The sequence below is a fragment of the Taeniopygia guttata genome, chromosome 8 (genome assembly GCF_048771995.1).
Source record: "Taeniopygia guttata chromosome 8, bTaeGut7.mat, whole genome shotgun sequence".
NCBI lineage: Eukaryota > Metazoa > Chordata > Aves > Passeriformes > Estrildidae > Taeniopygia > Taeniopygia guttata.
The window spans coordinates 22,157,640-22,178,977 of NC_133033.1; the positions used below are offsets into that span (position 1 = coordinate 22,157,640).

Consider the following 21,338-nt stretch of genomic DNA (forward strand, 5'->3'; position numbering starts at 1 on the left):
TGGCTGGGCTGTAGGGGAACTGAAAGAGTCCTTATTCTGGTAGCAGAACTGTCTCACCCCCTACAAAAAGTACCACTGAAGTAATTTGGTGGTCGTATGAAGCAAAAGCAATGAGGAGGAGTTGCTGAAGGGTGAATAAGTGTAATACCAGCCCTTGTTCTGGTGTGCTGTAATGGCAAGATTTCCCCTTTTCGTACTTGCCACTGCTTTATGACTCTTTTTTTTCCTCATTTCACCAATGAGAAGATGAGCTATAGCATCATTGGTGGTTATCTCTACTCTTGCTACAGGAAGTTGTCTTAAGTAAGCCATTCATGAGGAAGTTTGTCCCTGCTGCTTCTTAATTAATGTATGGCAGAAGAATATGCCATGGAGTTCCTTTAGAGGACAAAGTGTTAATAAAATTATTTTCCTGGAAGCTCTCCTTTCAGTTTGCAGAACCCCCTCATTTTATGGGATGGTAGCTCTTCCTCCATGGAGATGGGTCATAAAATAAAGGAAGAAGGAAAGGGGGCATCAAGGAGATGGTCAGGGAAAGGGACACAAAGATATATATGTATATATATATTTGTGTTCTGTGGTTTTGCGAGTGAGGAACAGATAAAGAAGATAGGCAATAAATGAATGGCAAAATGAGAATAAACAAATCAAGAAAATACAAAGTAGGAGGTGTACAAAGTAAGAGATGAAATGAAGAAATGTGAGGAAACTGCAATTTTTGAGCAGATAATATAAAGAAGCATAGTTAGTTTTTTATAGGATAAACGAGTATCTTAAGAGACATGCTATTAACCCAGTCTCTAGCATGTTAGGAATAAATCCTGATCATTAACTTCCAAGAATTTCATTTTCAACCTATGAAAAATACAAAAAAACCTTTGTGGTATGAAAATAGTGAGTAACTGAATGAAGTGACATGTTTTTTTTTCTCTGCACCCACACCTACTTTGTTACATAGATACCTCTGATTATCTATATAAGTGCCTGTGGGTCCCTGGTGTAGGCACAGTATGTCAGTGGTATTCCTGTGAGCACTCACCTGTCTACTACCACTTCAATTCTATTTTCTGCTCAGCTTCCGTTATTGGGCAGCATGTCACTCCTGGAGCCATGGGCAAGGAACAAGCAATGTCTACAGTCTTCTCTTTTCTCTTCCAAGCTAATGCACAAGAATGATGCCATAATGCTGCTTTGTGAATCAAGAACTGCAAGAAAAGAATGAAATTGATTGTATATGAAGTGCTGTCAAAATCATGAGTAACACTCATCTCTTCCCTTTCCTTCCCCCAGAAAGAATGATAAAAGGAAGTGAATAATCCTAAAAAAAACCAACAGCAATTCCCGGAGAAAATAAGTTTTTTTTTTTATACAAGTGTTTTCTTTTATATCTTTATTTTTTAGAAGGGAAAAATTTGAAATTTTCATCTCTGAACTGGAAATATATTTCCCTTTCTCTCTCCCTTCTGTGAGAGAGGAGAGATGGGTTTTCATCTTGCCAACAGGAGGAAAATGCATTATGGCTCATTTAAGGTCCTCCCTCTTTTTCTTCCTAAAGATTATGGGGATTGCAGATGGAAAATGATTATCCAGAAGCTAAATTAAAGAATTGCATGGAAGTGGCTTTGTATATCATGGCTTGGGCAATATATTCTGTTTTCTTTTGTTGCTAATTTTTTTTCCCTCACTGATTTCTCACCAATGCTGGCAGAATGAGCTAAGTTTATAATTTAGTCTGACTCTTTAATCTTCAGAGCTGGGAATAGATTTATGCTCTCCTGTAAACTGGCAAAAGCAAGAGCTCCTTTCCCACTTTTACACCCCAGCAGTGTTCCTCTGCCCTGTCCCCCCATTCAAGAAGTGGATGGAAAGGAAGGTCTCCACAAATGTTAAGCATCTGTTACGAGTTTGGGGCCTGATCTTATTCTTAGTCAAACAGGATTTAGATGTGTTTGCTTCTCTAAGATAAAGTTGGTTTAATTTATGAGTTGTAATGATGTAGAGGAGAGGTTTCCTTTCACCTGTGCAACTGTTCCCCTTTCAGGAAGCAGACAGTGTTTCTCAGTAATTCTTGTGACCTGGGACTGTTGGGGAAGGAGACACAAGGGTTGGTCCAGGCTGATGGTGACTGCTGTAATTGTGGTAAAACAGTGACCCATCCCCTAGAGTTTGTTGCCATAGGTATTAATGAGTAGATGAGATAATGAAACTAAACAGAATCTTGGGCATCTTTCAACATATGTGTGGTCAAGGCAGTGGGAGGGAGGCAGTTCTTTGGCCCATTGGGACTGTGAGGGAGGAGGGAGAGAGCACACCAGTACCCATTTCTGGACATGGTGTTGACAGAGATTGACAGTGTTTGACGATTTTTCAGGAAATGCTTTTATCACAGTAGTTCTTTAGTTGCTTACAGTAGATTTTGAAAGGTTCTATAGAATCACAGGTTAATTTTACTTTAGCATTTGTTTAACTTCTGTTGCTGTTTTTGGCTTTCTGACAAGATTCTGCTAATCAGTTTCTGTCTTTCTTGTTTGTGCATTGCAATGTGTGCAAATCTTGCCACCTATGTTCTTCCTCTCTTTTTACCTTTGATTATGGAAAAGGCTTTGAAGAAAGTAATTTATATCAATGGAAGAGACTGCCAGGTACCTTTTGTGCAGGATACAGGTATTTTTATGTTGCTCATTGAAATTATGTGAATAATAGGTAACAAATAAGCATTATCTGTGAGTCTGCAGAAAATATTTCAGCTGAAGTAGTGTAGCTCCAGACATGTCGCAGTGTTCTAGCAAGATCTGAAATGAGGAAAAGGAAAAAAGGTCAACAGAAAAAGGGGCCAATCACTTTGAAATACAGAGCAGAAAGATTCATTGGTAGAAGTGAGCATTGGGGTGGCAGATACACTCATCAGAATTACTGCATCAGCATGAGGGCGGGGAGGAGCTGCACTCGTTGTGTTCCAGGAGCAGGTAGACCTGCTTTTGGTTTGAACTAAAACTTCTCCCAGTTGTTCATGTTCATTACTGCATAGATTTGGACCAACAGCCTTCCCAACTGTCTGTTTATTGCCATAAGTTAGAAAATAACTCATCATTCTCTAGAATTTGGGCATTGTTTCAGTCTTATTGAGATTTTGTAGTAATCAATGTCTGTTGCCCAATAATGAATTTTGCTAACAAACTCTGTAATGTGGTCACCCATTATTTGGAGAGACTGTATTTTCAGTGGACGGGTAGTTCAGAATTTTTTTTTTTGCGGAGGGAAAGATAAAAATTATTTTACCAGAATCACTGGATTACTTTGGAGAAAACACCAGTTACTTTCCTTGGAGTATATGAAAGCTCACATGTTGATTGTGGCTGCAGCATCTTATCAGGAGAGATCAGAAAGAGACTGAAACTTTCAGCTCGACTCAGTACTATTAGTAAGCGTGCTACTGATGGAATAAGACATAAAGCTTCTTATGCCCAGTGCAAATGTTAGAGATTTCAGATTAGATGTGTTTATTTGTTAAAGGGTTGAACATTAAGATTTTGCTTTTAACTAAGTCAAATATTTTGACTTATGCTGTTAATGTAAGTAAACCACATTGTTTAAACAAAATTTAAAAAGATAATTAAATTTATTTTTAAAAAGAGAAGTTGTTTAACTAAAAGACATTATTTGAAATGGAGAAGAACAGTCTAAATATCAAAATTGATGGAAACAAAAGTATTGGAAGTTCTGTTGAGTGTTGGGAAATGAGTTTCAGCTGACAAAAACTTTACTTAAAAACTGTCTGCCCATTTTTTAATGGATAGAAACACAGCTCTAGTACATCTTTTGTAGTTAAATGAAGTACAGGAGGATGTATCAACATAATTTTTTAACTCAAACCAGGTAATAAATTATGAGATTTGCAGAAACTAGCTTCTGCAGCACTCATCTGCTATAATTTAACTGCAGAGTTGTGCAATGATATATCTGTGTGCATACATAAACATACAGCAGATTTTATTGGACAGAGGCTTTTGCCTTTAATACAAAACCTACCTTTAAAAGGAATCACAGTTCATAATTGGTGTTTATATCCAGCTGTCAGTGGAAAAATAGGGTTGGACACAGTCTTGAGGACAACTTCAAGATGGTTTGGTAGGATGTCTACTGAAGACAACTTCAAGATAATTCAGGAGAATGGGTACCTGTTTTATGATCTGTGACATATCTTTTCAAGGTAGTTCTTGATAATTCCTTTTGGAATCGATAGCAGTCAATTGTCAGACTCCAGAGAGATGTTTTTATGCCTAAATAGTGCAAGGACTGTTTTCTGCAGAAAATATTCCCATGTGGTCAAGCAACAGCCTCTCATTTCTTTGCCTAGGAGCTTGTGCTAGATGCTCTGTTTGGGGATGTCCCCTGCAGCCTTTGGCAGGTGCCTGCCAGGCTTTGCTCCTGTGCACAGACGCTGCTGGACACCCCCAAATCCGGTGGCACCTTTGTGGAGTTGTGATTAAATGGTCGAGTTCTCCCCGGTACCCAGCTTTTCAGAACTGCTCCTTAAGATGTGAGCATTGTTCAGGCTTCACAGCAGCTCCCATTCTGTTCCTTGGAGTGGATGTGTCAGTTAAAGGGGAAGGTTATTTTAAATAACTAATGCATTTAGAAATGCAGTCACCATTGAAACAGCAAAAAAAGCAAAAAGATTTTTTACACCATGTATGCAAATTTTAATATGAAATACATAATTATCTTATCAATATTTGCTTAAAGACAGAGTTGGCAGAATAATAAAATGTGGCACAGTTTGAAGAGCAGCACAATCCTATAGCTGCTTGTGTTATATGCTGTAAACAGGAAACTATAAAACATATTCATGGCACACTAAAATGTTTAGAAACATACTGCAGCAGCATAGAGCGAAATGTTTACATAAGGTCTTACAGTAAGATGTTATTAAATAGAAAAGTGAGGAACAGTACAACAAAAGCTTTGATGTGTAAGTAATCAAATCTTTGCCTTTCCTGCTATAAATAATAAAATTTAGTAGATTAAAAATTTTTAAATGATAAATAGATGCTATTGGGAGTGCTATAGTAAAATACAGATTATAAAATGAGTTAATAAGACTTCAGTTATTTTTAAGGAATTGCATGCTTCCTTTGTTAAAGTGAGAATTAAAATATAACAGACATGGATAAGAGGGAAATTTCTTAATGCAAATAGTATAGTCATCTTAATTCATAATTTAAGAATGCCTATTAAGAGGAGGAGGAGGAGACTCTATACATCAGGGGATATCCTGGATAACTCTGCTCAGCTTTATTTCAGCCTGTGATTGAAATACATGAAATGCTGATTTTTCTATAGGTTGTTGTGGTTTGAAATATATACTGTGTAAAAAAGTATGTGGACATAGTAATTAATAATGCCATTTCCATTCTGAGTGAAAGAGCAAAAAACATGATGCTAAGCTGGACTGTGCTGTCAGTAGTGTTAGTTCAACTACACAGAGAGATAATATGGAAATAAACCTCATAAATCCCACTGTGTAGAAGAGGGTGAATGTACTCATTTATTTCTTCCCCCAAATCAATTCATAGTAACAGCCCAATAATGATTAAAATACCCATTATTATAAGTCCAAAATGAGAGTAATTGCAGAAGTATGGTGTAAAGCTAAGAAAGGAGATGTTAATCTGCAAGGAAGAGTTTAAATAGGGAATTATGATATCCTTGGCTTTCTGCTGTGTAGCTGTCAGGCTCGGGCAGCTCGCTGGTCAATAGTGACATTCTGTGTGTCAGTGAGCAGAGTCTCCTGATACCTTAACCTGCAGTTCACACATTACTGAAGCTCCAACTGTCGAATATTCAAGTCCCTTGGTACCACTGCAGCTTCCAGACTCTCCTGACTGGCTCATGTTTCATTCTTTGGCAATTTGCCCTAATGATATCCCTCAGGAGCTTTCAGGCCCTCTTCTTTTCCATATTTAATCGTGTTATATTAATCTGAGGGCTGAGCAAACCAGGCTGCACAAATTGTAATTGTCTCTGATTTCTGCTGCAATGGTCTTATAACTGCTTTTTTTCATTTTTAGGGTAAAAAATACGTGTACAAAATTATAGTGTAATTTTTTATTTACAAGTCTAAATGTCCAAGACAGCCAGGACATGAACACTTCAACTGCTGATCTGTTCCACAAAGAGGGTTGTTTTTTTCCCCTTTAAAATCCATAATGTTTTAGCACTTGCTGCATGGGCAGGATTTACATTTTATCTTTTGCTCTTTGTTTTGTTATTGTGAAAGTTCATGTCTAATAAACAGTGCTATTATCAAGTTAAACTCAGGTAGTAATTTTGTGATAAAACATTAGGACAGCCTCTTCTATTCCATCAGCTTGGTAACTTCTACGTTACAGGGCATTTTCTTAAATTTTTTTTTTCCCTTTTTCTATGAGGTTTCTAGTGCTACATAGGATGGACATAGGTTAACTTGTTTGGAGCAGCCTGGATTTTTTCTCATTCTGGGATAACTCTATGCATGCATAATAAAATAATGAAATTTGAGAGACTCCCTTATAACAAAGATCAAATTTGAATTCTTTACATATTGCAAGATTATTTTGTTCACTTGTGGAATGAACTTGGCCCCATTTCTAATGAATTCCATACTTATTTGTTTTCTGTTTTGGGGGTAAAGTGGTGGTTGTGGTGTTTTTTTGTTTGTTTTAGAAAACCAGAGATGTCCATTTTGAGTGGTAAGCAGTTTGTAGCACCTCCTCTCTTGGTCAAGGAGTCCTTCATTTTCCATGATCCTTGTGCCAGACATGGAAGTCTCTGCTTTGGGAAGGGAGTTTTGGAAAATTATAATTAAGTTCATTTGCTGTTACAGCGAATATTCACTTCAGATTTTTTTTTGAGGTAGTTTGGAAATGAAGATAGTGACACAAAAAGGAGTTAGTCCTGCTTCTGAGTTTAGTGCTGTTCTGTGGCTTCATGCAGCTTCAGATCAATTCCAGTAAAAAATAGCAGAAATGAGGACCAGAAAACTCCCCTGAGTCTTTTGCACTCAGTGGAGGCAAGTGAAACTGGGGTGCACTTCAGTCCTGTGTGTTCATGGCAGTACTCATGTTTGACCATGACTGCATCAAGTAATTCATTATTATTTCCCTTTTTCCAAGGGAATAGCTGAGCAGGGAGGGCTAACTTGTTAGCCTGACTTCTTGCAGATGTTGTGCTTGTATACATACATTAGAGTTCTTCGTGGATGTGTTTTGGCAATTCTGAGTAATTTACAAAATTACATAATAGGTGGTTTGGGGAGTTTAAGATTCTTGCATGTCTAAAGTTAATTTAAGATTTTGTATTTTCTTTTTATTCATGTTTTTTTTTGTTGCCAATTCTGTGTGTATATTTTTATTTTTAGTTAACTGCTTGTGTTCATGCGTCAGCTGCATTATTATATCCAATGTATTGGCAACATATTTACATCCCAGTGCTTCCTCCACATCTTCTGGACTACTGCTGGTAAGACAGCTAACCTGTTATCCCCATATCTGAGATTCTTACCTGTCTTAGAATTCTGGCTAACTGATGAAAATACTGATTCTTTAGTGTGACTGAACTTACAGGATACAGTTTATGAAAGTACTTAGGCCAGTGCTTAAATGATGATTTGACTAGGGATATTCCAGCATGCCTTGATATGGGTTTGAATTAGTATCTTGAGTTACAGTGCTGATTGCTATTAGTGCAGCATTTAGAATTTTGTTTGTAAGAACTGTTTCTGTTGTATTGTTTAGAGAATTAATTCAATAATTTAAATGCAAACATGTTACAGTTTTCTTTTATTTAGCTTTTAAGTTGAAACACGTTATACTTATAGAAGCATTCAAAAAAACCCTGATCATTTTTTCCAGAATCAGATGTTAGTATTCATCAGTGATTTACTATTTGTGTTTTAACTCAGCCAGACTCAGGATTCTAGCCAACACTGTCCCAAAACAGCTTAAAATCTCCTTTTGGGACTCCAAAATTTTTATAATAAGAATTCTGCTTCTCCTGATGGGTTTCTGTTCACATGACAGACTTTGTGGTTTTGGCACATTTTTAAGTTGAACAATAATCACTTTTTGATTCATTTCTGATCCTTCAAGGGGATGATGTTTCCACATGCCTGTTTCACAATTTCTTGCTTTTATTCAGAGTAGTGGCAGAGATAACAAATGAGAGTTTCCATTTTCCGTTTAAGCAGAAATATCCATTCCTGGAGATTTTCATTTAACCTAGACCCTCTGGGTCTGTTATGGAAAAAATGAACCATTTCAAGCTGTTTTAGAGATTGTCAATTATTATTATTATATATCAAAACTGAGACCCAGCCAGATATTTACTGAGCTAAGTCTGTGTTTTATTCATAGAAATAAATTATGCTTATATGTTTGCTGGGCTTTATGTTGTTGGTTTTGGTTTGAGTTTTTTCCACCTCAAACCTATGAATGTATTGGTGTTCTACTGAACTCCATCCAGTCTACTGAAATTTTGTTTTGAAACAACTTCTCACTATGTTTCCTTAAGTGCCTTTTGCAGTTTTTCCTGAAGTTCACAATATTTGTCCATGGTATATACTTTTTCTGTGGTAATTCTTACAAATCATGTGTATTTTATTTGTTGTTTTAAAAGGAACCCCAAATGTTCTTCTCTAACTCCTCCTTTTACTTATAAGTACAGCTAAGCCTTTCCTCTTTAATGATAGTTTTCTTTTGAAGAAACTCTGTCCTAATTTTTGTTTCCTCCTGCCCTTGAGAAAATGCACCAAGATGGAGTAGAACTTGGGTGTGTTTTAGTTTTTTATTACTTGAGCTTCCAGCCAGAACCTTTGTAATTTTTCACATCATCCAAAAATGCTGCTCTCAGAAGGCAGATGAACTTCTTTATGCAAGCTGTACCCTGTAGAGTGCATCCTGAATATGAGCAGATTTTTTAAAATTTCCCCTTCTAAGCCCAGATAATGTTTTCAGAAATAACAATGTTAGATGCTGTAAACAGCTCCATGTGATGATGATAATAGTTGGGATTCTAGGTCACTGTGGCATGACCTGAGAAATTTTTTTACTCATTAAAAAGAAGCATGGAGTTTCTTAAACTTGTAAAATTCATTCTATCCTTTATTCTCTATCACAGTAGTACAATAGAGTGGAGAAAAAAGTTCTCCTGTTTTAGAGATGTTCAAAAGGTAATATAAAGTTCATGAAAAGAAATGCACAACTGATGACTTTATCACAGTAACTGTAGTTCAGACCTTTTGACTCAGAATTTTGTGCATTTACATTTCTCTTTCTGTTCATCTGAATGGTTCTTTTGTGAGAGGGGTTGGAAAAGTGTAGTAAAAACACATAAATGACGTAGCTTTCCTCATGTTGTGGTGTATTAACAGTAAATAAATGTTCTCCTCATAGGTATATAATATATCAGGTAAAAAAACCTTGATGAATTCTTAAGGTCAAAGTTTGTAGTAGGCCTGACCTAGTTTGCAGTCCAACAGGATCAGGCCAATTTAAAATTAATAAAAGAATGCAAAAGTTATTTTGCATACTCCCATTTTTTATGTCATTTTTGATAAGCAAAGTTCATTTTATAAAAGTGCCATTTTAGCTCAACATGCATTTTCATACCTAGGAATTTCATTGTCACCGTTTCCCATGTGCTTCTTGGAATGTCTCCTATGAACTCTCATTTTCTTAATGTGGTTCTGAAATGGCATTCAAATATATGAAGTAGGGGAATATCAATTAAATAATTTGTTCATTCTGTGGTAGTAAGGCTTTTTTAAACAAAGATTAAATATATTTAAATCTATTAATTTAAAGATAAGCCTGATTCTGTAACTTTTTTTTGCACAATGATCATATAATGTATTTTGAGAGAAACACATTTTTTCTATTAGTTGGACTAAGACTCTTCATAATATCATAAAGGATCCAATTCTGTGGGGTTAGAATTTGATCATTTACATAAAGTGCCTAGCTGGTACATTTTGTAATCAAGAAAAAGGAAGAATGTATCTTTGAGCAGAACAAGGCTATATTAAAATTATTTCAATACTTCCACTTGCCTTTTTAATTAAAAAAATCTGTTAATTTCTATCCTGCTGCCTGATTTACAGGCTGGATTTAGACCTAATGTAACAGATGATGCTGGAGTAGCCCAAACCAGAGGGTCAGTGTGGACTGCACCAGCCCAGGACTGGCCAGGCTGTGAGTGCCAAGCTCCAGGGTGAGAACAGAGTGTCTGTTCATGGACTTCAGGAGGGGTGTTTTACCCCCATGCAGCTTAGCTCAGCCTTGACTGCCATCGTGGGAGCTCCAGTGGGAGAATTGGAATGACCATCCAGAAAAGGAGATGTAAGAAATTTCTTTTTCTGGAAGATATCAAAATATAGGCTGAGAAAGTAATAGTCATCGTAGCTGCATCAAAAAAATCCACGTCGCAGTTAATAAAAAATTGAGTTTTAAATTATGTTATAAAAAATAGATTTCTTGTCTACATTTAAGTAAGTAAAAGGAGACTGTTGCGCTCAGTGTAGTGGTGGTTGGTTTTCAAGAAAACTCTTACAAAAATTAAGTTAGAACATTCATAGAGTAATTATATTTGAATAAAATTAATTTTTGTGAAGAAAGCTAATTTCATGAAATTTTGGTCTAATATCTTGGCAAACTAAATCACCAATATTAGAATATGTGCCAGTTTTGTCTGTCAATGATAAAGCATCTGTTATAGTGGTGCTCTGTTGAGAATGTAATGCAATCAGAAAATTCAAGTTACTCTTGCAATAGGTCTTTATGAGATTTGGTCTCTTCTGAATTAGGATATACATATGCCTGTTTTCGTGAGAATGGGGCAATTATTTTCCAATTAGCTTGGATGTTTTGCGTAACATAGTAATTATTTTGGGCAGTAATACCATTGATTGATATTTTTGGTGATAACATGCATAAGCAAGAGAAAAACTCCATAGCAGCTCCCAGTAGTATCATAGTAAGCAATTTCATGTGCAGATTACAGTCCTCTGCTGTTAAGACTTCAGAATCCAGCAGTAATAAAATTACTTTTTGCTGAAAACGATTAAATTGGCTTTCCATGCCTGCAGTTTTTATTTCATCCATTTTCAAGATGTGCTTTGTACCTTTATTCTGTTAACTTCAAAATTGAAATGATGTAGCTGTTGCGTTGTTCTGTAGAGAAAACAGCTACATCTTCCCTTTTTAATAGCAGATTTATTAATGGAGCAAATCATCAGCTATCTTAAGTCAGCACAGGTGTGGTGAAGCCACTGGCACAGTGTTGATGTATGAGAAAACAAGTGTGCATAAAATCCATACATGACATAGCGCTTGTTTTCGCTCTAGTTTTGCCTGTTCACATTATTTGCAACATTGAGGTATCCTGATATGAGGAACCTGAGGATCTGTTTTGCTGCATATTCTGCAGCAGAATTCTCAATTATGTGTCAGCTATAATCATTCTAACTGGCTTAGTTAAATACGTTACATAGAACAAATCATTCTTTAAACTATAGAGTGGTTTAAAGCTGTTTAAATCCTCTCTGAATATATATGGATGTCTGCTCTGAAGTGACACTCATTTACAACTCCATTTAATTTGTGTTTAGTTCAAAAAGACATAAGGATTAGCCTGGATGAAGTCATCAGGAAGTGCTAAATTCTGTCAGTATTGGGCTAAGAAAAATATGTGTGGAAAAATAGAGGCCTCTTTTCCTTTTTGGAAGCCCCATTGCTTAGAAACCTTAAGCCATGACAGTTTGCAATTCCAGCAAACCTGTATTTTGATGTCATAGACACTATGAAGTTGTTTGGGCCTCAGTCAGGCTGGGTTTTTGGTTTTGTTTGTTGGTTTTTGTTTGGATTTTTTTTTTTTTTTTGTGCATTGATCCTCTTCTGTGGGACATTGTTAATGAGAGCAATTGGCTAATCCATAGGGTGTACAGATTTTTCTAAAATGGGCTGTAGCTGTAGGCAGGTGAGAATTGCTTTTTGTGGTCCCAGAGGTGGGACCAAATGGATGAGACCACATGAACTGGTGCAGTGAAACCTTGCCCCATCCTTGGGAAGTCAGTCACCAATCAGTCAGTGCCACTGTGATCAAATTATTGCCATGAGAGAAATTACCCTGTGTGAGTTGTGTACCTTTGTATGTCATCTTGCCTTCCATTATTTTTCAGGGTTTGTTTTTATTTAGTTTTTTTTTCTCTGTGATCTGTTAGTGATTCATTTCCCATTGAATTGCCTAAACCAGCCTGTCAATTGCTCACTTCTCTGAGTGAATATTGTCAGTAACCTCACAGTACCCAAAAATCTCATGGTGATTGTTGGAGTTGTTTTTTCCTTCAGTGCAGAACACTGAGTATATTCTGCCAGAACAGAAGATTCTAGGAAACCATGATAAATCAGCCTAGTTCAGTTTCTTGCTTGCATACTGCAGGAGGTCTTACTGTGGCAGCTTTGTGTGGATATTTGTTCTATTTGGAGAGTATAGTTCTTTGTCTCATGGAAATTGGAAAGGAGAAGTTTATTATCTTGAGTTAAATAGGATATTATACAGCTTCCAAAGGCTTGCCAGGAGAGGGATTCAGAACCAAAACTGGAGGTAATGATGTTTGTATTGCACTGTGGTGATGGTAAGCAGGATCATGTCCTCCAGTTGGTGTTTTAAAACCAGCCCACTTGGGGAACATCTGTTGGGTTAGCTCAGTGTGGTCATTATTGGAACTAGGTCTGGATGAAAAGCTGTGGTGCCTCCTTGCTCATGCCTCATAGTTTGCAGCAGCATCCTTTATTTTGTCATCATCTTTACTGCAGAGTAAAACAACATTTTCCTTGTCTAGTAAACATTCCTGTAGCAACTGTGTTCATTTAATACTGTATTGAACAGTAACTGTCTACTAGGGTCTTATATGCCAAGATTTAAAATAATCCATTAGTATTGTACTTAAAACTTGATGTTTTCCACTCCTTTTCTTCAGTGCACCGATGCCTTATCTAATTGGCGTCCACTTAAGCTTGATAGAGGTAAGTTTACTGTACTCTTTGGTGTACTGGGAGGTGCATGAGGTGTGTGTGCCATGAAAATCTTTTATGGAAATGCTTTAGAAAAAATCCCTGTACTTCAGCATGCAGAATTACAAAATTTAAGCTTCATATGCTTTACTAAGTAAAAATGTCTCTAATTGAAATCTTACTTTAGAAGTGTTTTATGAAGACATGTAGCTCTACATCATGATTTTCTCAGTCTTATTAATAGCTCAGTGGTAGCTATTTTCCTGCTTTTTAGTACTTTAGCAACAGATTCTCCCAGTAATGAATAAAAAATTATTTTTCAGGAACAGGTAAAAGTTATTTTGGAGTCACCGTCACTCAGATTTCGGCATTATTGTGATTTCCCATATAATTTATGCTCTTGTCCCTCTGAAAACTTGAATCTAACCTCCATCCCATGACATTTCTAACTATTAATTTAGAAATTAGTATTTTTTGCCAAAAAACAAGAGGTGGCTTTTACAGATTTGAACATAAAGCAACACAGTAGAACTCACCTGACTGGTACATAATAGCTGGGTAAGAAATAGTTTTGCCTTTTTCCATAACCATTTAATAATGCTGTGAAGCCTACATGTGCCATGTGATTATCATGCAGAGTAGATAATTGACTTGGGAACATTTATTTGATTTGCACTTCTGCTAAAGCAGTTTCCAAGGATCAATTCACATCTGCTAAGGTGATGGGGTGGGTTTTTTTCCTGAGCCACCAGCACTTTTGTTTTTCCAAAAAAAGGCCTTCTATATAATCTATGCTTCTCAACTCCAGGCATAGCCTTCTGTGCTCCTAAATCATTATGACCTGCATGCATCAGTCATAATATCTTGATTAGGATGCTTTTTCTTATTCAATAAGGAAATAATGGAATTGAAAGATCTGCCCTGAAAAAAGAAGTCAGTTCCTTCAGGAATTATTTTCCTTCACTGCATTATTATGTATTATTGTAGGACCATATAGAAAAGAGTTCTATCCCTTTTTTCTGAAAGGAACAAATTGTTTAATTCTTAGCTGCTAGACAAGTACACTGATGAAAAAGCATTTTATCCATTCTTCTGTGGTAATAGTAGGCATCACATGCTTGGTACTTACATAAATCTGCAAATAATTGTACTTCTTTCTGGTTTTCATCTGATTATATGATTAACATACTATCTGATTTTCACAAATATGAGAGAATGAAATGTTGTTACAAGGTATGTGTAGTTCCAATATATATTTATCCAATATATTCAACTGCATTCTGTATAAATCTCAGTTTTCAGGAATCCCTTTCAGAGATTATTAATATAACTTTAGTGTTTGAAGAATAGGAAGTATTTTTAAAAGCTACTCTGAATGCTGTATCTAATTCACAAATCCTACATCTCAAGCTCCAGCTGTTTTTTTTGCCATTACTGTCCTTTGTATAAAATCATCATTTGTAATTTAGCACAGTATAAGAAAAATGTACTTCAGGAGGACACCATAGTAAATTGTTTTTCCAATTTTTTTTTTTCTTCTTAACAGAGAGTAAAAAATAGATCACTGGAGGATGTGGTTTTGCTAAATGTTGACACAAACACTCTAGAAACCCCTTTTAATGACCTGGACAACCTACCTGGTGAAGTGGTGAGTCTTAGACATTTCATTCTTTCTTTCTTTCTTATATAGGTGCTTGAATTACTTATAATTATTTTTGCCTCGTTTTGCTAACTGCTGTAAAAGGAATAAGGGGGTGAAAAACACCTAGTGCAGACCCCTATATTTGAGATTTTTACCTTTTTGACAGCTGAGGAGACGTTGAATGGAACATCATATTCCTTATTGTAAAAGTAGGATCATAATTATAAAGCTAGCTGCATTCATTAGGCAGAGCTGCTTTAAACGCAAGAGTCTCTTCATCTCATCTTAATCATTATATTACAAAGTAGGCATTTCTGTCTGCCTAGTGGCATGTCTTGCAAAAGAACGAGAGAGTTTTTGAAGGCAAAAAGAAGAAGGGGGCCAATTATCGGTTCCTGCTTCCCTGCCACCTGCCAGCGCTTTCCTTTTAATTAATGATCTGATGGCACTGGTCAATATAATAAGAAATGCTTGTACAGTTGGGGTCAGAAAATTCAGGCTTTGATCTTCTTCAACTTTGTGAAACATTTATTTGTTTTCTCTAAATTATTTCAGTTTTATTTTAATCTCTTCTATCCTGCTGAGGGCTGTGTGAATGAAAACCTATACTGTTTGTCATTTGCTTTGGCAGAGCAAAGACTGCTTACTTAGAATTCTATTTGTAAATTAAACTGCAAACCCAGTTTGTCATAAAAGACATCTGATTCTTTTGAAATGACGAAAGCTGTCTTTTGTCTGTAAAGGATGATAAATTAAGTGCCAGTTCTTTGTGGACTTTGATCTTGCAGAGGGTGCCCCCCCTCTTTTTTTTGCCTTTTTTTTTTTCTTTTTTATTGCCTATAGGAGAACCTACTCTGTATATCATTTTAAACAGTCACAAAATTCACTTATCTTGTTTTTCCCAGTAGAGCTCTAAAAGAATATAATTGTGAAACCACTGTTTTCATTATTCAATTAAAGATGCACAAGCTGTCACAAATAGTTGTCAAGACAAAGAATTTTATATCAAAAAAAGAAATCAAAGAGTTAAATTTTCTGAAATTGTAAATCATAAAATACTCCTGTCGTAATCAAAGTAAAATCCTGTGGTGGCATACTGTGTCTTATGTTACTGTTGATAATTTGTATATATTTAGTACAATAGAAGTCAAACTCTTGATGATAGTATTTGTGACACTGCCCTTTGATTTTAATGATCTAAAAATAAGACAAAACATTTTTATAGATCATCTGGTCAGTCTTTGGACTCAGTATCAACTGTAGTTCAGAAATGTAAAAGACTATGAAAATTATTGTGATGTTCTGTGGTTTACTTTAGTGTATTTATTATTAAATTGGTATATTTTTGTGATGTTTTGTGATTTACATATGCATGGATACAGTATATACATGTATATAGAGATATACAGTAACTTTGACTGTACTCTATCATTTGAGAGTATAACAAGTTAAGTAAAGAAAGAGTCATTTTCTGGCGTGTCAGGAGCTTTAACTGGCCTTCCACTGAGTGAATAGGGTTGATGTTACAATGTCATGAAGGCCTGCATGCCAAATAATAGCTGGATGTGGAACTGAGAATTAGGCATCATACTCCATGAGATACTGGAGTTACAGCTGGAGGTCCTTTGAACAGTCAAAATGGATCTCTGTGCAAGAAGAAGCACTTGTCATGTGTTTTACAGGTGGATATCAAAATGATCTCTAAATAAGCAGGCTAGCATGAAGGAAATAGGGATACAAATCATCCTACTTCTAGAAGTGTATTTTCTCCCAGAATATATGCATGTTATAACTGCAAATCTTAATGTAGGTTATCCAAGTGTACAGGCTACAGACTAGACTTACAATATTTTTCCATATTTAATATAAAATAAAATAAGCAGTGTTCTATGCAAAATAGGCTTGCAGAACTTGAGGATTTTATACTGAAGCTTTTAATTTGAATAATCCTGTCTCTTACTTCACTTCAATCTGTAAGGCATTTTAATTAAACATTTTGATGGAATGCACATACAATTGTAGTTGGAAAACCTGGAAACAAAAAGCACAGACAAAAGGCACAGGACTGTGTTTGATTCATAGGGTTACTAAATGCTCGTCCTTCTTTTGCATTCATGAGGGGCAGTGCAGCTGCTGACATCTTGGGGAAAAGTGTAAGACACAGGAGTGTAGAGTCAAAATGGTGAGTCAGGCTTAAAACATTAAAGGGAATGTCAACGATACATGTGTGAAGCATTTTAACTTATATAGAAAAACCTCATAAGCATTCATACAAAAGTAGTAAAACTTCTGATGAAAAAATATAATGAGTACCTCTGAAAGGCATTAAAATAGAATGAAGAACTGAAAATATAAAAGAAGTTGTAGTCTTACTGTCCCTTTCAAAAATTGATTCCAGGTTGGTTAACAGCCTAACAAAAGAAATGCAGTATTTTCCAATTTTTCTAAAATTGTTTCTTGTGTCCAGAGGGAACAGAGTAATTATTTTCTTGATCAATAAGCCCGATGATGTCCTCACAGCATAGGTATTTAATGGTTTACCCATGTATATATGCTCTGATAGTGAATTTTTTCAGGATAAATTTAAGATTGAAAGAAACATTATTCTATGGCGTTGTCTAATAAACTGTATAATAAATTAACTGAGATTTAAAGGCATTTTTAAATCATTCACTTAAGCATTTAAATTATAGGTACAGGCTAGATGACTTTCCATGCATGTGAACTCTATTATTCTGTCAGACTGACCAGTGGTCTTGACTGTTCAAAGGTCAGTGGTCACAGTTGTCCTGAATTACCAGTCCTTTTTTCATGAGGACCCTCTGCTGCGTTGCATGCTGTAATCTTCTTAATGGCTTCATTCCAATATTCACACATAATATTTTAGATTTATTGACTGTTAGATATACTACCATGCCAGTAGCAGTTCCGCTACTCCTAAGGTATTTAAAATTGGAAGAATAAATCAGGGCAAGACTTTCAGGAATCCTTTGTTTTCTTGGAAGGGGGAAAGCCCCTCTTTTTTCACTCTTATGACAAGAAAGCTTGTTTTTAAATTTCATCATTTCACTGTGAATTTGTCTATTATTTTTTAATTAAAAAAAAAAAAAGGAACTACTTCTCTGGGAGTAAATTTCCTAATATAATAATACTGAGATCACCACTTTAATAAGGCATTAGGAGAACATTTGTGACCATAGACTGAAATTTATAAATTTTGGGCCTGACCCTGCAATACCTGCTTGGACATAAAGACTTCTCCTTTGCTCAGATGTGAACACTTTCCCAAACAGCTTGCAGAATTGACAGCATCACTTCTAGCAACCAAGTCTTAATGACTTGAAATCATAGATTGAGCAAAACTTTTATAAATACGATCTTCAGAAAACAACAGACTTTGTAGTCTTTTAGCTTCTTCTGTGGTTGTTAAATATTGTCAACTGCAAAAGCTACAGAGCTGTTGAAAGATGTGTAGTGTTTGTACTGCCTGGTACCTACACACTGTGATGCAGTACAGAATCTAAACTGGACTTTAGAACTTTAGTTTTGAAATCCCTAAAGTCAGAGGATTTTAACACCATAAATTTGACATATGAACATTACTGCTCTAAAAGTATCATTTGAGAAGTAGGCTCTAATTAATGTAGAAAATTATTTACTTTATGTAGCAATTACTGGGAGTGCAAATTATTTTGTAAAATATGGTGATTAATGGTATTACAAAGAAATTAAAGTCAGGGTATAATAGTGCGATTAAAACAATTTTTTTGCAAAATATAAACAACATCATTTATACTTGTTTTTTTCATCAGAAAATAGCCAAAAATATCACTAATATATTTTAGAAAATCAGAGCAGTCAGCAGTATTGTGAAGCAACTGTTTATTGTGAACTTAGAGTTCACAGTACTTAGAGTTGAGATTGTGTTGAACCTTGATATACTTTTAGAAGCTAGAATATGAGATTTAAAAGTACAAGTTTTGAAAACATTTGTATTTAAGTAGTTGTTTTTGTCTAAATGATGAAATTTTGATAAAATGCTGGAGGTCTCCCTGAGATGCCTAATCCTCTGCATGTAGATAATAAATACATAGAAGCCCTTTACTAGAAATAGTGATTTAAATATCAGACTCTGGTTTGTTTTGAGGTTTTTGTTTTGTTCCTTTTCTCTGTGATCTTCTCTTACTTTCTTGTTTTTGAGAGTGACCTTCTACTTACATTTGTAGTGGTATCATCTGACAGAACAGCAAAAAGTAGTTTAAAACATAAAAAGTGTTGCTAATACTGGAACTGGATGTATTTTTTTCAGAGATCTAACAGTTATTTGAGACTCAAGTGTGTGGTTCTGTATTTCTCGGACAACAAACATATACAAACATAATTATTCTGCATGTGTTTACATTTATATGTGATTCTTCTATTCACATGGATATTGAAGAGATATTAGTCATGTTTTTTGTCTATCAGATATTTAGATTTTAGGAGACCTAGAAAGGATGTATGGGTAACCATTTAAATAAATGATAATTTTTGTTAGAATGACCAACGCAGTATGTTTCTGCATTTTAGGTATACTTAATTACACATCAATCTCATTTATATCTTTGAAAAACTATTGTATTGATTTAAACCTTCCTGAAGTTCTGATTGCTCTTTGCTGGCAATGTTCAGCAGTCCAATGAAGTCACCTTCCTATGAGAAACTGTTGCTAGGAGAAGATAAAAACAGTTTGCTTCTAGTGTAAATTAATAATACCATTTCTGCAGTGGATCACTGGTGTCTTTCAGAAATAAATTTTAAAAGCATCCTAATCCCTGCAGTTTGTTGCTTGCAGTTCTTTATTTTTAAACTTTGTAAAAGGCTATTTTGGCAAGAGAAATACACAGAAAAAAGGTTTGGCATTCTTAATCATTGTTAGGTAGATGATGGATTAAAATATAAAAAATATGTTATATAAAATGTATATGAGTAAAAGATTTTTATACAGATGTTGCTTGCTATTTTTTTGGCTTGGTGTCAGAATCATGTAATTTTAAAATAATTTTAAGTGCTATTAATGATGTCACCCAAAGGGGTCTCACATTTCCTTAGTTTGAGGTGCATGGATCCAAGCAATCACAATCCTGCTGTGTACCAGGTCCTTCCAAGGAGTTCAGTGCCCCCTGTCTCTTACCTATGCCTGCTATCCTGGCTGTAATCACTGCATTATTACTCTGTCTTTGGTTCAGATGTGGAACTGGGAGAATTTGATCTCAGCCTACCCAAGTGGGGCTGGGCCCTGAGTAAGCACTGTCCTCTGCTTGCATCTTCACTGGCCTCAGCTTGGAGGAAGCCAAGGCAGGTCTCAAGGGTATAGTAAAAAAGGCATCCCCGATGGGAAGAAATGGTGATGTCTGGTTCCAGATCAGAAGGCTGAAGGATAGCTTTATAAAAACTATACTATATTACATTAATATACTATTTAAAGAGAGACAATCCTATTCTACATACATACTTCTTACTTACCTATCAACTAACTAACTACTCGTGACTTCTCTGCTGAGAGTCAGAGCCTCAGCTGGATCTGGTTGGTCACTGACCCCAAACAACCTTCACCAGAATCCAACCCAGCAATCACTTCAGGTAAACAATCTCCACACCTCATTCCACATGGGGAAAACAAAGGAGAAAACAAATAAAGATGGTTTTCTCTTCTCTTTGTGCCTCTCCTGAGAGACAGAATTACGTCTCTCTGTCCAGAGAATGTGCATGTCACACAAGGGCTCTTCAGGTGTGCTGCAGCCAGGGTGCTGCTGGGGACAGCAGGCACATCAGGGCTGTGCCTCACAGACAGCTGGGGCTCACATGATCTCTGCAGGCTGCTTCTTAAGAGCACTGTGCTCCTGCTTCTTCTGCAGAATAATCTGATGGAGCTTTTCTTGCCTTTAAGCATTGCCCCCTGAGAGAAGCAGGAGTTGGAGGAGCTTTCTTTGAACTCTTGGCATTGCCTTTCTGAGGCTCAAACTCCCTCCAGGACAGCACACAAAGATGTGTGTCTGTCCAGAGCACCTGCCTCCAAACTGCCAGCCCATTGGAGGGTCTTAATATTGCTGAGCTAATAACATACCAGTATGGCAGCAGAGCAGGAGATTGGTTGTTTTCTGCTGTTTTTTTAACATATTTTTTGCCTAAAGCATCCTCTTAATCAAATTTACAATAGCGTGCTTAGGGTCTGCCAGAACTGAGAAAATTAGAAAATACCTTTTTCATTTGTGTTCCCCATTTGGTCACGTAGTCCCTCTGCTCTGCATTATCTTTACCCCCTCTCTTCTCTTAACCTGTCTTATCATCTGCCATAATTTCCCCAAAATCATAAGGTATAATTTAGAAGAATGTAGATTTAAAAGAATGTAGAGACTTTTCTACCTTTTCCTTCCCTTACATTTAGGAGATGCTTTGCCTGTCTTGACAGAGACAAAATTTTAATGGTGACAGTTCTTGTTGAATTAATATTATTGCTTTTATTTTAGTCAAGCTCTGCTACTGTCTGTGGGCAGGTCTTCCTTGTATGCATTTATTTTCCCCACAATGAAATCTTATTTTTTACAACCATAAAACAATAATACAATACAGAACAAAAGAAAAAAAATCAAACCACAAATCCAAGA

At 35.9% G+C, this 21,338-nt stretch overlaps 1 protein-coding gene across 6 annotated transcripts in view; it reads left to right on the top strand.

Moving 5' to 3' along the window:
- DENND1B (DENN domain containing 1B) overlaps positions 1-21,338 on the top strand; it is a 179,804-nt gene that overhangs the window by 116,380 nt on the left and 42,086 nt on the right. For 5 of the 6 annotated variants that reach the window (XM_072932638.1, XM_072932639.1, XM_072932640.1 and 2 more), the window contains 3 exons: positions 7,400-7,500; positions 13,016-13,061; positions 14,596-14,697. In XM_072932638.1, the coding sequence (XP_072788739.1) occupies positions 7,400-7,500; positions 13,016-13,061; positions 14,596-14,697 (249 nt within the window). The remainder of the gene's footprint in view (positions 1-7,399; positions 7,501-13,015; positions 13,062-14,595; positions 14,698-21,338) is intronic. The other variant, XM_072932641.1, reaches the window with a different exon arrangement.